Source organism: Pogona vitticeps, chromosome 9 (genome assembly GCF_051106095.1).
Source record: "Pogona vitticeps strain Pit_001003342236 chromosome 9, PviZW2.1, whole genome shotgun sequence".
In the NCBI taxonomy this organism is placed as follows: Eukaryota; Metazoa; Chordata; class Lepidosauria; order Squamata; family Agamidae; genus Pogona; species Pogona vitticeps.
Genome location: NC_135791.1, coordinates 4,180,672 through 4,197,743, shown reverse-complemented (window position 1 = coordinate 4,197,743; position 17,072 = coordinate 4,180,672). Strand labels below are relative to the sequence as shown.

The window sequence follows — 17,072 nt, the reverse complement described above, 5'->3', positions numbered from 1 at the left end:
CAGCTGCCAGAGTCACTAAGAAACACATAGTTTTGAGAGCCAGGTGGAATATTTGCAAACCCCCTCCTCCAGTATTTCTAAATCATTAATGTTTTTAGAAACTCCAAAGGGGTGGGGTAGAAGGAGACCAGATACTGTATCGTGACGCTTTCATCAATGTAATGTTATAGATTTGGTACATAATGAGCAAAATCCTGTTGGTGTGAATTTATCCCGCTGGAAGCTGATGAGGTCATCCACTGTCACCCTTAAAATTTAATTTAAATTGATTGAATACTTCCTATCTCTCTCTCTCTCTCTCTCTCTCTCTCTCTCTCTCTCACACACACACACACACACACACACACACACACACACACACACACACACACACACACACACACACACACACACACACACACACACACACACACGGATTTAAGGTCTTGAGGTTGCCTGGGGCTTCCTTTTGCCCTGGGATCCTCAGGTACAATGCCTTTAACAGTCAAAAATCATCACTCTCAGGACTGCAAGGTGGGGGAGCATGGAGTCGTAAAGCACACGTCGTGCCGGTTGGAAGAGTCTATATCGATCGATGTATGAGGGCATCAGGGAAGCATTGATAGATGCTGTGATCTGTTTGCCTGCAATGTCTGACAAGGAAAGAGAGGGTTCCCCTTGTATCACGTTTTTGTGTTGGGTTATCTAATTGAAAGGTGGGACTTTTCCAATCCTAGGGAAGTTTATTTTTCTGTGTTGATTGCTTCATTGTTCCTCCATTTGCTTTGGTGCATGGTGTGATGTGTGATGTATTCATCTACGATAATGGGATAAATGTGGGGAAATCACAACACGGTTAAGAGGTAAGTTGAGGCTAGCTGGTTCAGCACAGCCTGAGAGCACCTTAATAATTCTGTGCATGCATGCAGGCATGTTTGTGCATGCACACATTCACTCACTCACTCACTCACTCACTCACTCATTCACACACACACACACACACACACACACACACACACACACACACACACACACACACAACACACACACATCATGATCAAGCTTGCTAGCGGTAAGGCACTTTGCCACTGCCTTTAAAGCTTTGTGTGAAACACTGTATAATTTGTGTAAAACTCCAATAAATCCCTTTTCGTTTTGTGAAGCTAAGCGCATGTAGACTGCAAGCGCAATAAGAGGAGCCGACCGATTGCAGAGACACCAGCAAGCCATCTATGGCTGCTGCTCTTGCCAGGGTTGGCCCGGGGTTCGAGAGCCTTGGGTTCAGATTTCCCGTTGGTCATGGAAGCTCAGCAGAAGATGACGATAAGGATCAACGTTTCCTTGAACATCTCACAGGCCTCCAAAACCCTAAGGGGGTCACTGCGTGCCAGAAGCCACTTGACTGCACAGAAGAGTAACAAGCATGGAGGGGAGAAAATGTGATATCAGTGCCAGAGATGTTATAGCATAGCGATGAGCCTCATCACCTTTGTGAAGAAGAAGACAAGAAGAAGAAAAGGAGGAGGAACAGCAGCAGCAACTCCAAAACCTCCTTGGTATCCTGGATCTTTTTCTGGCATGTTTATACCAGACACCCAGCTATTGGTTGCTATTTCCACTTGTCTTGGCAGCAAAGAAGCAAGGGTGTGCGAGGAAGCTGACTTAAAAACCCAGCTCCACCCCTGGAACGCTGCCTTTTGGATGTGCGTCTACCTCCTCCTCCTCCTCCAACTTCGTCACTCCCTCGTCCTCCTCCACGCTCTGAGAAAGCCGGGAGGAGCCCTTGAGGTTGGATGGCCTTTAACTGAGAGGAGAGACATTCAATGCCACAGATGGGAAGAGCAGAGAGGGGCAAGACCTGTAAGGAAGACCAGAACGCTCACCAGGTAAGGGCGTGCGTGTGTGTATGTGTGTTTTTTTTTCACCAGCACGGGGAGAATGAAAACAATGACGTGGCCAAGAAAAATTAAAAAGTGAAAGAGATCCAAGTCTCGTAGCGTCAACTGAGTTGAGACAGGCAACGGGTATGTGTCGGAGACGGTGAGCATGGGGCAAAGATGGCACATGGGATCCCAAAGTTTGGCTGAGCCTCTTCCACTGTGTCTCCTACTCTTGAGCAAGACAGGGCTTGAATCCCGTCGGACAGATTTTCCTCCCCTAAAGAGATGCCCACCGTCAAGTCCTCGGTGTTGAAGACCAGGACGTACAAACCCGAAGATGCTGCTTAGAGGAGGGTTGGCATGTGAGCACTCGTTTCACAAAATTAAGCAAGTGTGGATTTCCACAAAGTGTAATCCCAGGCACCTGGCCTGTAGCAAAGGGCAGGATAATAGAGTGGGATATTTTCCCAGAGTTTCTGAAGGCTGTGAATGTTGTATAGGAGAGTTTGGGAGACCCGGGAAGGGAGGGAGAGAGAAGAAGGCGTGAAGTTATGGGTGCCTTGCTGAAGACTGGAAGAAACGACCTGCACATGACACATTTAACTGCAATGAGTTAATTTAGGAGGTAATGAGAAGGCAGGCAGCTGACATGGCAAAAACAACCACCAAAATGCTATTTATTATTTATTAATCATCATCCTGTGCCATTGGCTCTAATCTGATTGACAACCCTTATCAGGGTTTTCCAGGTAGAGAACACTCAGAAGTGGTTTTCCATTCCCTTCCTTGGGACTGTGCAGCTTGCCCAAGGCTACCCAGGCTGGCTCTTCCGGAATGCACAGTGATGGAATCGAACGCCCAACTTTTGGCTCCGCGGCTAAGCTACCTAAACCACTGAGCTATCCTGCCAGCACTGTTTGCTTGCACCCAATTTACAGCCTCTTTATTTACACCAGCATAAATCCAGTGGGATATGTCATGGCGAGAAATTGCAACCAGATAGGGCGTCCGTGCCTGCGTTCCTTGTTGCGCGCTGGCCCCATCGTGTGTTCTATTCCAGTTACACTTCCAAGTTAGTTTTCGATTAATTTTAATTTAATTTAATTTAAGTTGCCTTCTGAACAGAATTCTATCTTTTCTAACAATCTTTCCACAAACAGTGAGCGATGAGTAGTGAAAAAGTGAGAAATGACACAATAAGCCTCAGCCACAAGTTGTTTTTCCAAATTTGCAATGAGAGCAGTGTGTTGTTGTTTTTTAAAATGCTATAATGAGTAAGAGGAACAAATTACTTTAAAAAAAAAAAAAACTTACTGATCTTTGGTTCATTTAATTCCTACTGTAATTCTCACCATATATTGGAGGGACGTACAATCTCTGAGCTTCATTCAATGAAGCAATGTGGCCGCATTTTGATGGCGTCCCAGCTGCCCTAAATTTCTAGCACATGAGAAATTACCCGTTCTTTATCTTTTGGAGATAATGCAGTGTAGTGCATAGAGTGATAGACTAGATAGATAGGAGGCCTGGGTTCGAATCCCCACTGAGTCAAGGGAACTCTCTGGGAGGTGGTAAAAACCACTCCTTAAATATCTCATTTATCTTGAAGGCTCTATTAAGGTCCCTAGAAGTCCATTCCAGCTTGATGGCCTGTAACTCACTCATCTTTTGCAGATGCTCTTAATGTATGTTGAAAGGGTAACCTTCTGGGGTAGCTGCTCTTTAAGGTTCCGTTTGCTTAACTACAAGAGTGGTAGATCTCTCACCTCCATGTATTGTGCATGGTCATTAAGGCAATGTGCAATGCACAACTGCTGAGGAGTCTTTTGAATCTTAATAACACACAGTAATAGTGCTATGCTTTTGAATAAACCTTAGCCAGGAGAGAAGCTGCTCTTTTAAAGTGTTCCGACCACGGGTGATTCTTGACTAAAGGAGGACAGCACAGCCCTTATTTGTCAGAGCGCCTCTCCCTGAGATCATCCACCCATGCCACCTGTGCCACCCGGGTTATGATGTTGCAGGCTGGCACCCCGAGGGAGGCTTGGAAACCAACAACTAAGAACCGGACCTTCTCGGTGGTGGCTACTACATTACGGAACGCCCTGCCAGCAGAGCTGTGCCAGGCCTCCTCTCTCCTAACACTGAGCAAAGATATCAAAATGCTTCTTTTCAGTAAAGCTTTCCAGGGCATGTTCCTTCTTATGGTGTAACATTCAAATCATTTTCTGTCTGTTCGTTGCTGCTGGGAGATTTCTTCCTTTGGGGTATTTTCTCTGTTGAGAGATTTCTGCCCCATTTGCAGAGGGCACTTCCTCGAACAAGAGGCAGCATTTGACTTAAAGCACTGACTAATTTAGCTGGCAGGGTAGCTCAATGAGTCAGGTCCCTGGCTCCAGAGCCAGACGTCGGGCATTTAATGACACCCCCCTCCCACCTCCTGGGAGAAGGGCCAGCCTGGGTAGCCTTGGGCAAGTTGCACTGTCCCAAAATGGCAGCAGGAAAAGGGAAAGGGGAAACCACTTCTGAGGGTTCTCGACCTACAAAACCCTGAAAATGTTCGCCATGACTCAGAATTTCCAGCAAATAATTATTAGTACAGTGGTGCCCCGCATGACCGACGACCCTGATAAACAAGAAAACCGCAAGACGATGACTTTTTGCACACTTTTTGCAATCGCTATAGTGATTCACAAAACAGGCATTTCAGTGGGGGAATTCCGCTTCACAACAATTTGGTCCGTGCTTCGCGGACCGTTTATTCGCACCACGACGATCTTTACAGCTGATCGTCGGCTTTGCAAAATGGCTTCCGCTGTTTTCTGGACCCATGCTTTGGAAGACAGTGATTAAAAACAGCTGATCGACATGGAGAAGAGCCTGGTGCAACAAAACATTATTTGATATACTTCCTTGCAGCCGATGTTGGTTCCAGATTTTTTTTTTTATTTTGAATGAGTGTGTGCATAATTTTGCTAGATACATTTGGTGACACCACCACCCCATCTCTGGCTGGGCCCACTTCCTTTTCTTTCTCCTCCTCACTGCTTTCATCAGCCCCCCCCCTTTGGCTCCCCGCCCCTGCCCCCTCTGGTCCCAACTTACATATTGACTGTGAAAGAGAGCACCAGATGTAAACAACACTCTAGTCACATTGCTTCTTGCACATAGAAGAGGAGGAGGAAGAGGACAAGGAAGGGAGGATCTGGAACAAGGATGGAGAAAGTGCAGCCCTCTGGTGTTGATGGGTTTCTGATCTCGCAGTCCTTCACCATGGGCAAGGCTGGCTAGGACTGATGGACTTCACGGTCAACGATCTGAAGGTCACACGTTCTCCACAGGCTGGTTCTGCTCACCTCTGATGAATGGGTCCTGGCTCTGGTGCCCAGTTATGCTGATCCGAATACCACTTGTGGCTTTATGGGTGATATCTGACAGGGAGATCCTGCTGAAGGCTTTGTCCTCCCTTGACCATCCTTGAAGTTGACGAGGAGGTCAACACAACTGCTGCAGCAATCACTGCAATGAGGACGAGGAGCTCTGTTGATTCCTTCTCCCCACTGACTTTCTGAAAGATGGGTGCAATTAGCCAGCCTCTGCAAGCTGGTTCCCTCCAGATGTTCTGGATTGCAACTCCCATAATTACACAGCCAGCTATAGTGTTCCGTTTTCTCCAACCGTTTTGGAGAGCATCTCACTGGGAATGCCTGCTGGTCTACACAGCTGAGAACTTAAAGAGGAGAAGACTGTTTGAGGGTCCCTTCCCTCTTTCCAAAAACACATAGCAAAACTAGTGCTGTGGACCATCATATTTGAATAAAGTAGTAGGAAAGAAAGACAGGAAATGGGTCGCTGGCATTACCCAAACATAAGCACCATGAAGTTTCATGCCAGCCCTTCGCAATTGGCTGCTTCCCTGCAGTTATTCTTGTCCTTCCAAAACTGGCTTCCTGTATATCCAGCAAAGCATCCAAAACCTGAACCACCCATGAAGGAAATTTTACTTGTGGTTTGATTGCCTTCTGCCTCTGTATTATACCCAAAAAAATCATCTGACTGTAGTTAAACCCACAAAATTCCTGCATACAACACCGAGTCCCGCAGTTGGCAAAGTGAGCTCCATGCTAGCAGAAGTTGTAGTCAGCTAGCACGGAGTCCAAAAATATAGCCCGTTCTCTGGCTAGATACGTCAAATGGGCTTTTACAGTTGCCATAACGGACAGCTCATGGACCATCAGAAGCCATCTGGCTGACCACTGCTTGGGACAGGGAGCTGAGTCAGATGCTGAAATCCAGCAGGGCTTTTCCTATGTTCCTATTCAGTGTCCTCAGCTGACCCAAGAGGCAGGAGCTTCAACATCATGTTGACACACATCTGGGCTAGCTTGATATTGCAGTACAGTATAGATTATTCATTGATACCATAGCCAAAATTACTAAACTCTTCCAGGAATTCATCGAGTACCAGCTGAGAGACCAAGTAAGGTACAACCAAACCTGGCCCCCTGCAGAGGGTGTCCCAACTGACATGATGGGAACTGGAGTCCAACCGCATCTGAAAAACATTGGTTTGGGAAATGTGATGTACAGGATTGCCTCCTGTGAACGTTCTTCTCGTAAGGAAAGCTCTCTTTGCATTTTATGATGTAAAGAAGGTGAACCTTTGGTTTCAGGGTTAGCATGTTTCTAAGCGAGATAGGTCTTTCTCCCATGCTCTGTTGGAGGGTTTAATGCAGTGGTCCCCAACCTTTTTAGCCCCATGGACCAGCTAGGGAAGGCGAGGCACTCCCCTGCGCTCATGTGCATGCACGAAGGTGCATACTTGTGCTTGTGCACATGTACGAAGGGCGGCGCAGCACTTGTGCAGGGGCATGCATGCTTGTTCGCATGTGCAAAGGGCAACACAGCGCTCATGTGGGGGCGCATATGCTTGTGCGCATGCGCAAAGGGCAGCACAGTGCTCATGTGGGCGTTTGCTTGCTCGCTCACATGCAGGTGTAAACAGGATGTGGGGAGGAGTGCGTGAATGGGGGGGAGGTCTCTCTCCATGGCCCGATCCAGCTCATGCCACGGACCGGCACAGGGCCGCAGACCGGGGGTTGGGGGCCTCTGGTTTCATTGACGGACCAACTTTGCATTCCATATCTTCTCCGAAAAATGCAGGAAAAAAAAACTACCAACAATAATTTCCATGCAAACGCTTCTCCTTGGGGAGCAGGAGTTGAGGCCTGTCCAGCTAAAACCTCGGTGCACCTGCCCAGCAAACCATCTGGCATGTTCACAGATTTCCTTTTCGAATCCCTCTTGTTTGCATCTTCCAATCTGGGAGTGACTCTGGATTAAGCAACCACTCCCTCCTCCTCTTCCCTTTGAGCCAGGCAAGGCTTAATTGAGGGTTATTGCAAAATGCAGGAGCATCCCATTTGTTAGGAACACCGTCTCCAAGTCCTGCAACATTCCTTTGCCCGATCCCGGGACGTGATCGCAGCACCTTATAAACCAGCTTCTTCCTGCTGCTTCCCTCCCTTCCCCGCCCCCCCCAGCCTGCTGTTCCTTGCAACGCATGCTCCTTTGCGGGTGTTAATATGTTATCCTTCGTAATTTTGCTTCCTGGCTCGGGAAGGGGCACCGAGATGTACATAAAAGGGGTACTTGTCTGGAGAGCAATTTTGATCCAGTTGATTTATCGCTTGTGGAAGCCCTCCAAGCAATGGGAAGGAAAGCAGGCACAGCAAAGGCAGCTTGTGATTCATGCTTCCCGCCGCCTTGTTTTCTGTTCGATGTTTGTACTAAGCTGCACCAGGCAACTGCTCCACCATGTTCAGTAAAGCTATTTGTATCCAAAGGGAATGTAAGCCTAAGATCCAGATGGAGGGAGAATGGCCAGAAGGTTGAGCATCCGATGTCCAGTGTACCTGGTGTTTTCACCAGCAGAGTACAGTACGAGAGGCGTGTGAAGTTTCAGCTATTAAGAAAGAGTAATTAGATTAGACCTTGTAGTTCAGTAATACCAGGGGGAGGGGGGAGAGAGAGGAAGGGCATTTATTGTTCAGAAATAGAGCAGGAGAGAAAACCCTAGACTCAGTTATGGAAGCCCCTATAATTTTCTTTCATTCATGTGGAAGTGATGTCATATGTGCAACTAACTATTGCCATCTAACAAATGGCAGAAAAGGTGACAGACAATTGGCTTCCGAGAAGAACAAGGAATTATAGCAATTTGCATCTGGCCAAATGTTTGCTTAAGATGCCTAGGTCTATTGGGTTTTCTCTCTGTCTCTGCTCCACACCAAACACTGGTTATTTTTATATGCATGATGGCTTTTCATTTCCAACAGGGAACTTTTCTGGACTAAATACTGATTCCACATGGAGAAGCAGTGCTCCTTAAACAGGAAAATAAAGTCTGCTGTTCTAACACGAGCTTCCATCTAACTTGCATTTGGCCCCTTAGCTTGCTCTTGTTTTGTAGGTGAGCAGCTGGGAGAGAGCACAGGTTTATTTGTATGTCTTACGTCTCAGGCATGTGCCACTGAAAGATCTTATATCTAGAGGGACAATCTTGAAGGAATATGTAAATGCAAGTAGATAAATAGGGACCACCTCGGTGGGAAGGTCACGGCGTTCCGTGTCTAATAGCGCTGGCCACATGACCACGGAAACTGTCTTCGGCCAAACGCTGGCTCTACGGCTTGGAGACGGGGATGAGCACCGCTCCCTAGAGTCGGACACAACTGGACTAACTGTCAAGGGGAACCTTTACCTAAGATCCCCCAAAGTTGGCTGGATAGCTCAGTGGTTTAGATATCTGGCTGCTGAGCCAAGGGTTGGGAATTCCCTACTGTGCATCTCAGAAGAGACAGCCTGTGTAGCCTTGGGCAAGCTGCACAGTCACAGAACTGCCCCAAGATGAAAAGAAGGGTAAAAATCACTTCTGAGTATTTTCTCTACCTGGAAGACCCTGAAAAGAATCATCATACACTGGAATCGCCTTGACGGTTTGTGCTTATTATTAAGAACCCCAATACAATAGGCATGACGCATGGCTTTCTTCTCCCTCCCCACAAGCGGAGGTCCTCTCATACCAATGGCAAAGCGGTGTGGGCTCTCAGAGAAGTTGTTAAGTGGGAGACAAAAGGGAGCAGAGCAGATGAAGAAATGACAAGTAACTGGGAAGGGGACGCCCGACATCCATCATGTGAAGAGGAGGCAGTGAAGTGTTGTAAGCATCGTTAAAACTACATAAAGCAAATTAGAGAGGATAAAAGCGTTGGGGGGGGGGGGGGCTCGGGTGACCTGAAACTAATTACACAGAACAGAGAAGAGGGGAGATGTGTCAGCAACAATGATTGAAATATAAAAGAGGTAATAATGGAGGTGCTTAAGAAATAAATGCATAGATTTACATGCATAAATGTAGGTGCTTTATAAACATTAAATAACAGCAAGGATGAATCAGGGGATCACAGAGAGAGGTGAACAGCAGCAGTTCCTAACAATACAATAACTTTTTCCCCCCTGGTTGCCTCGCCACCAGTGGCTTCTTGGCTGTTTTTCTGTTTTCCACCCCTCCTGTTTGTTTCCTCCTTTAAAAGATTGGACAGATTGCCCTGCCTTATTCGTTCATGTCTGAAGATTAGTGGTCAGAGGCTAGTTCAGGCTGAATCATCGACATCTTAGAACTGCGGACCCTGTGGATCATTGAGTCCAGGAGGCACAGCGAGGAATTGAACTCTTAGCCTATGGCTCTGGAACCAGAGACCTAAATCACGGGGTTATCCAGCAGTTCATGTTCAGGCCACTAGCCCGGACAGTCAAAGCTTGGAGAAATGGTTCCCCAGATTCCAGTTCCCAAGGGCCCCCACTTGACATGTCCAGCGGCCATCTGGATGAGTCAGGAGGGAGGATTCATCCCAAGTTACAACCCAAAGATAGTAACTTTGTCAAGCTCTGCATTTCACTCAGTACAGTGGTGCCTCGCTAGACAGTTACCCCGCATGACAGGTTTTTTTTGCTAGACATTGACTTTTTGCGATCGCTGTAGTGATTTGCAAAACAGTGATTCCTATGGGGGAATTTCTCTGGACAATGTTTGGTCCCTGCTTCACAAACCGATTTTTGCTAGACGACGATTTGCTTTTCGCTAGACAATGATTTCGCTAGACAGCAATTTCAGTGGAATGGATTATCATCGTCTAGCAAGGCACCACTGTACTGTCTACAGCAGCAGCAAGCCCTGCAAATATGATATGGCTACCATCAGCTCTAGCCAATATAGCAACTAATAAAGGTAAGAGTTGTAGAAAAGCATCTGAAGACCACATTGTCCACCCTAGTCTATATGAAATGAACACATAAGTTTTTTTGGGGGGTGCTGCGTGTGTGTGTGTGTGTGTGTGTGTGTATGCATCGGGGGTCTTATATCCTTTCCTTTTCCTCTCATTCACCCTCCCCTGATGGAGAGTAGGTTACCTGTAAAAACAGCTGCAATTGTATACAAGATTCGGCTCAACTATGCAGTGACCATCTTTTTTTATTATTATTTAACAAAACTACAGAACAAACAAATTAATAACTCAAACCATCAACAACTACAACAGAAGCCCTCTAAACTAAAATAAGCCCCCTCCTTTCGGACCGAGATTCCAAACATCTTTCGGATCTCGGATTTCTCCAGTTGGTTTCTGGTGAGCACTGAGTACATAAAATATAAAGTTTTGCCCTAAAGTCCTGTCTTTTTTTCTGGGCCCAAACGCAATGACCATCTTTTTTCCATTTTGACGTGTCTTATGATTTCATCTTCTTGAATTTCTTACTGGAATCTCTGCAGGTCCTCCGCAGTAAGTCATGAACAACACAAAACGAGTGAATGTGTGGCTCGGGTCTTGGACTGCACCCACAGTCAATGCCTTGTCTATGAGTCAGACGTTTGCTCCATCAAACCTCGTATTGTCCACTCTGGCTTCTACCAGAAGCATTTAAGCATTTCAGGAAGAACGGTTACCTAGCCTTACCTGGATAAAACCACTTACTTGGTGGTCCTCCAGTCAAGAAAAGATCGGGACTCACCCTGCCTAGTTTCCGAAAGCAGACACAATTATGAAGGTGTGTTCAGGATGCAAAGATAGTTTGCCACTTGTTTCCCAAGACTTGCAATTAAAAGGTGTGGGGGGGAGGATTAGAAAAATTCATAAACGAGAGGTCTGCATATGCTTCGTGGCATTTATGTCTACTTTGAGAGGATCTAAGACCACAAAGTCACCTGTGGTTGGAATCAACTTTCTGGATGAGGTGGAAACCCCATGTGAGCCAACATGGAAATTCTTGTTTTTAGTTCTTAGTGCTTGGTCTGCAATGAATTAGTAAATCTTGGCTGGTTATCCAGATTAAAGATGAATCACCTTTGCGTCTTTCCCGAAGGCTTCTGGCATTTCTGCAATGAATGCTGTTTTCGCTGCAGCCTCGCCTGCTCTTTGCTTTGCTTGCAGAGATCCTTGAGGGGAGAAGGGAGCTTCAGACAGCTCAGCGATGCTCTTCTAAACCCTAATTAGCCTTCGGTTGCTTCTCCCCGTCTGGCTTTTCAAAGGCTCCTGTCATGTCCCAGTTGAACCCCCCATTCCACCTAAAGGCCTTCTTTTTTCCCCCTACTAACTGCAGTGCATCTTCTCCAGTGGGGACGTGCCTTGGCAACTTCAAAGAACAAGAGTTGTCCACTGCAATTCTTCAGGGAAGACCTGTCTCTCCAGAAATGCAGCACTAACCATTGGAAACTCTAAAGGCTGCCCATGTTTCTAGTCCTTTCTCCATGGCTAGGCATGCATTGGTTAAAACCAGCTGTGGATTTTTTTTGTCATTGGCCATTGAGAAAAGACAGGGCAAGCAGCTCTTGGAAGATTGGGGGGGGGAGGCCTACCTTTCGTAGACACACTTGCTCTTCATGGGTCCTGCTCTGTAGGCCATGAGCTTGCCCCCTCTCTTTGGGCCCAGCCTACACAAGTGCTGGGGATTAAAAAAAAAACACAGAAGGCAAAGCAGCTCAAGGCTGTTACGCTGTCTCTTCTTCTTCCATTTTACCCAGAGAAATCAAACAGAGAGCTGAAAAAGAAGAGTAGCAAGACTGGGGTTCTGGACGGTAGATGTAGAGATAGCCTCCTCTGCATCACCAAAACAAAAACAGGCGTGCATCATCATCATAGAAGGCATAAGAGAATATCAAGTTGCATTAAATTGCATCTGTTGATGTCTAGTTAAGAGCCAGTGTGGTCCAGTGCAGTGGTCCCCAACCTTAGGTCCCCAGATGTTCTTGGACTTTGCCACCATGGCTAGTGGTGAAGGCACCTGGGACTTGCAGTCCAAGAACGTCTAGGGACCTAAGGTTGGGAACCACTGGTCTTCTGGACGGAGTGTTAGACTACAGTTTGGGAGACATGCTTGGACATAGAAAGTCAGAGGTGGTAGCAATGATAGATCACTTGTCATCAACGACATCAGTAGATTACTTCCAGAGAAGAGCTGGGATTCAACCCACTGAGACAGATGTCTCTATCTACGGGCTCACCTGTATTTTCATACTTCTGTTTATCCCAACAGTTATCACGATTTCATGACATATGATGCCTCAAGATCTCAAGGAGGAAATAAATGAGGAAAGTCTTGCGAATTTGCAACAACCACTCTCTTCCTGTCTAGGATCACTTTCCAGAATCTTTTATACACACACACATACATAATTAAGAAATGTACGTAGGCTATTTCCTGGTCTCGGCATAGGCCTGTTGCCAGGTTTAATCCTACACAGGCAGTTGTCTGGGTGAGAGCCATCGTGACAAAGCAGGACTGGTGGATGGTTTAGAAAACTCTGCACAAAATTTGAATCCCTGCCCAGGTTTCCTAGTTCTTTGATAGATTGATCATTTCTACTTTGTGTCTGCACAGGGACATCCTACCCAGGAAAATTTCAATCAGGAGGTGGGAATCATGAATTTGCAGTTCTCCCAGGCTATTTATTTTGGGGGGGCACTCCAATCATCCTTAAAAGTCGTGCTGATGAATTTTGGTAGCCATTCACATGACTGCCACTTAAGAGAAAGCCAGTTAAAGCAAGCATTTTGATGGGGTAAGGGGACTATCTGTTTTAGAGCTCTAGAAATGAGATGTTTTTGAAAAACTACATCGTATTGTTCTATCTGTTTTAGATACAGTAAGATTAGTTTTTAGCCTTCGGATGTGCTGCCATACAACTTTCTCGACCTCCAGCTAGTACATAAGAAAGCCTGAGTTACAATTTCCTGTTGATGTCTTTCCAGAACCGTTTAAGAGAAGAAACCAGAAACCATGAACTGGTCTGGCTTTGAAGACCTCCTGGGTGGAGTGAACAAATACTCCACCGCCTTTGGACGTATCTGGCTCTCCGTAGTCTTCATCTTCCGGTTGCTGGTCTACTTAGTGGCTGCTGAGAAGGTCTGGGGAGATGACTCCAAGGACTTTGACTGCAACACACAGCAGCCCGGCTGCCCCAATGTCTGCTACGATCTCTACTTCCCCATCTCCCACATCCGTCTCTGGGCTTTGCAACTCATCCTTGTGACTTGTCCTTCTTTGATGGTTGTCATGCACGTCGCCTACCGGGAGGCCAAGCTGAGGAAACATTTGGAGAAAGTTGGCCACGATGCTAGGCCACGCTATCCCCCAGGCAAGAAGCGTGGGGGCTTATGGTGGACCTATTTCATCAGTCTCCTTACCAAAGCTTTCGTGGACATTATTTTCCTCTACATCTTCTACCGAGTGTACCCAGACTACAGGCTCCCCACTCTGGTGAAATGCGGCCTGCCCCCTTGTCCGAACATGGTTGACTGCTACATCGCTAGGCCAACGGAGAAGAACATGTTTACCCTTTTCATGATCATAACAGCCTGTATCTGCATTCTCCTAAGCCTCGCCGAAGCCTTCTACCTTGTTGGAAAGAGGTGTAAGGAGAACCTTCAGGTCAGAAGCGAAAGTCACAGTAGACATGACGGTGAGGTATTCTCCCTCAGAAAAGACCCTCTCAGCAAACAGGACAGAGTTGAAGTGGGTCCTCAGGTCTTCCGAGGGACAGATTACAAGCCATACACCTCACCCCTCATCAATGTCACTGAATGTGATGAACCAGAGCCATCCAAGCAGGAAAAGCTAGGGTAGCTTCTCCAATGGGGTGGACAGAGGCTGTAAGGCAGGATCAGAATGACCTTCATCCCCTGTCAACACCTTGTATCTGCTACAGGGAGGATGTGAATGGGATGGAAAGGGGGTAAATCAGCAGGGAAAACAGATTACTAGTCCAGTGTTTCACCCTGGCTCTAGTGACCTATGTCAGCCATTAAGGCATTGAGCTGGGGGTTGGACTCAATGGCCTTATAGGCCCCTTCCAACTCAGGTCTTCTATGATTCTGTGAATATCTCAGGTTTTAGGGTTTCCCAGGGCCCATATTTAATTTAAGGACACCGTGAGTGGGACCTCAACAAAGTGTGATCGCGTGGACTCTTTGCTCATACTTAGGATTTACAGCCAGGCAGTCACTTCCTCTGCCAGGATATTACCTTTTCTTTCTGTGCGGTTTTCTGTCCACCCCTCGGAACATTTGGTTAGCTTCCTATGGCGACTGAACAAATCGGTTTACAGGGGGCAGTTTTGGGATTTCCTCCCCACCTCTCTCCTGCTCGCTTTTATTTTCCCACAAGTTTGTTTGCATCTCATTGCAGATCATGGGGATTCAGAAAGCCTGCTGCTCCTTGTGAATGGTGCTATCTGGACTAGATAAACATTGTTACTCTTGGAAATAAAAGGAAAATTGTTAAATAGCCATGTCCAGTTGTTCTGTTTTTTTTTCCTCCAGTTAAAATCCATCTAAATTGTCTATTGGTAAACATGCTGTGTCTTGCTTAGAACTAAAGAAACGAAGGAACAAAGAAATATTGCGTCCAATTTAGTTTCAAATAAGCAGGTTTTCTTATAAAGAAATGGGTTGGATACTGTTTTTATGTACCTCTAAATGTTCTTTATGCAGTTGTCATCTTGAATATGCATCTGTTTATATCTGGACTGGCGAGAGGATGTTAAAGACCCCTGAGAATTGAATGTTAAAATTTCAAAAGGTGCTCAGCACAATAAAATACCATAGCACCCTGTCCCATTTGGTTCTCTCCAGTGATAAAGCATCTTCCAGTATGGTTGTTTGGCCTGATGAGTTTTCAAAGCTCTCCAGCCACTGATATGGTCACCAAGGAGAACATTTTGCCAAGATATGAATAAAAACACTTGAAAACATTTGACCGATGAAGGGCGAGGCAGTGCTGGGGTGGACGTCTGGCTCAATTCAGCACTGTGATTCATGCATTGAAAAATGCATGTTCACTTGAGATAAGGAAATGGCCAAGCAAAATCATCATCTTAGCACTGCAGAGGTGGAAGGGGCCCTACGGATCATCAGGTCTAGCCCCTGTCAAAGAGGCACAGTGGGGAACTGAACTCTCAACCTTCATATTACTGAGCTATCCAGCAGTTGATCGTTAGAAGGTTCCTCGGATTCTTGGCTGCCCACCACAAAGCACTTTAAGCTGCATGACAGATTGAGCCCAGGTTGCTTTGCAATGAGGTGTTCAAGCATCACCTAGGTCAGGGTTCAAAACTATTTGTTGTTTATAAGGACTACAGTTCCCAGAACCTTCAGATTCCTATTGTCCACAAAAGCAGCTCCTCCAAACTCTGATCTTGGGCATAAAGAAGACATTTATGTTGGTTCTCAACAATCACATGTTAAGAATGTAGGAAGCCTCCTTATATCATGACTGACCGTTGATCCCTCTAGCTGAGTTTTGTCTACCCAAAGCGTAGGGAGGCTTTGGCTCATCTGATTTTTGGAACACAACACATAGAATTCCTTTCTGTTGGCCATGATGGTTGAGGGCTCTTGGAGTTGAAGTCCAAAACATTTAGCAGCCCAAAACTTCCTAGGCTCTAATTGACAATTGTCTGGCCTCAATGGTCCAGGATTTTCAAGGGACTCTTTCTAAGCAATATCAGGGGATGTTGTGATCCTGGGACCTCCTGGATAGAAAGCAAACTCTTTCACCCTATGTTCTACCAATGACCTACAGCCTTCCTTTCTTCATTTTGCTTCTACTTCTTAGTAAAGAAGAAAGAGCCTGAGTGTGAAACGAGGCAGAAGACGTCGTCATCATTCACTCAGGTCTTGCCCAATATTTGGAGTTTAAGTTCCATCAGGTCATTTCTTGTCTGAGTCTCGGTTGTCTTGTGGAGCCAAAACGCAGCTATCGCTTCATGTGTGGCTGAAACCTGCAAGCGATGGTAAATCCACCACACCCTGCTGTGACGTCCTCCACCACTTAATTAAGTGTTAGTGATGGGGCAACTGCTGTTAATTAGGTGGCACATTTCCCTTCAACCACCTCTCGTTATGAACCTGCGCAACCTTTGACATTTTGGGAAGCTGCATCGTGCTGACCTACTTTCTTACTTTCCTGGAGCAAGTCCAGACAGAGCATTTGTATCTCCATCTTTTACTTCCTTTTTCTGTTCCTTGTTGACAGATGGGAGATTTCCTGGGAGTTATATCCTGATGGTGAGCAGTCTAGAACTGAAACGCTTCTCCATTTCATCACTGGACATCTGCTATACATGCCTTGCCCAGTTGTCCAGCGCTGTTGTTCAGTGTAGTTCATGCGTGCTTCTCTCAACTGCATAAATCGTTGCCTCCTTCTCCTCATCATGCATTCACACAGACATTCTCGGGACCATATTCCTGCCACCGGTGAAGTGAGACAAAAAGTTTCAAGTTTATTTAGGTTTAGTGCCCTATCCGCCATACACCATGTCGCGTTTTAGAGTTTAAAAATACGTTAGAACAGAAATTTGCCCAACAACTGCTCAAGAGGCATCTTCATCTTGAGGTAGCCAAGAAGGTTGAATATTCTGATACCCATTTACTGAAGGATCTAGTTATTGCATATTTTGGACAATGAAAGAAGGTATGGGATGAGATTCTAAGAGGGGACTGACACAGATGCACTGGTCCAATAGCATCTGAGCTATTGGAAGTGCATTGCAGTGCACGATCATATATGACCACCTTAGCTTTGGAACTGTCAGCATGTTCAGATAAAATCAAATTGGGTAGAATATTTCATGCCCAGGTGTGGTGGGGGACATTTCCA

The 17,072-nt window shown here is 46.2% G+C and overlaps 1 protein-coding gene across 1 annotated transcript; it reads left to right on the top strand.

Moving 5' to 3' along the window:
- The first annotated feature begins 1,754 nt into the window (after positions 1 to 1,754).
- On the top strand, positions 1,755 to 15,935 carry LOC110082510 (gap junction beta-5 protein). The gene is made up of 2 exons (XM_020800120.3): positions 1,755 to 1,865; positions 13,166 to 15,935. Exon 2 carries the CDS (start codon positions 13,194 to 13,196, stop codon positions 14,037 to 14,039), a length of 846 nt encoding a protein of 281 aa, XP_020655779.2. The 5' UTR covers positions 1,755 to 1,865; positions 13,166 to 13,193; the 3' UTR covers positions 14,040 to 15,935.
- The last annotated feature ends 1,137 nt before the right edge of the window (positions 15,936 to 17,072 follow it).

Bases quoted from the DNA above. Each gene is read 5' to 3' on its own strand.
- LOC110082510 (XM_020800120.3), top strand. From the start codon at position 13,194: ATGAACTGGTCTGGCTTTGAAGACCTCCTGGGTGGAGTGAACAAATAC.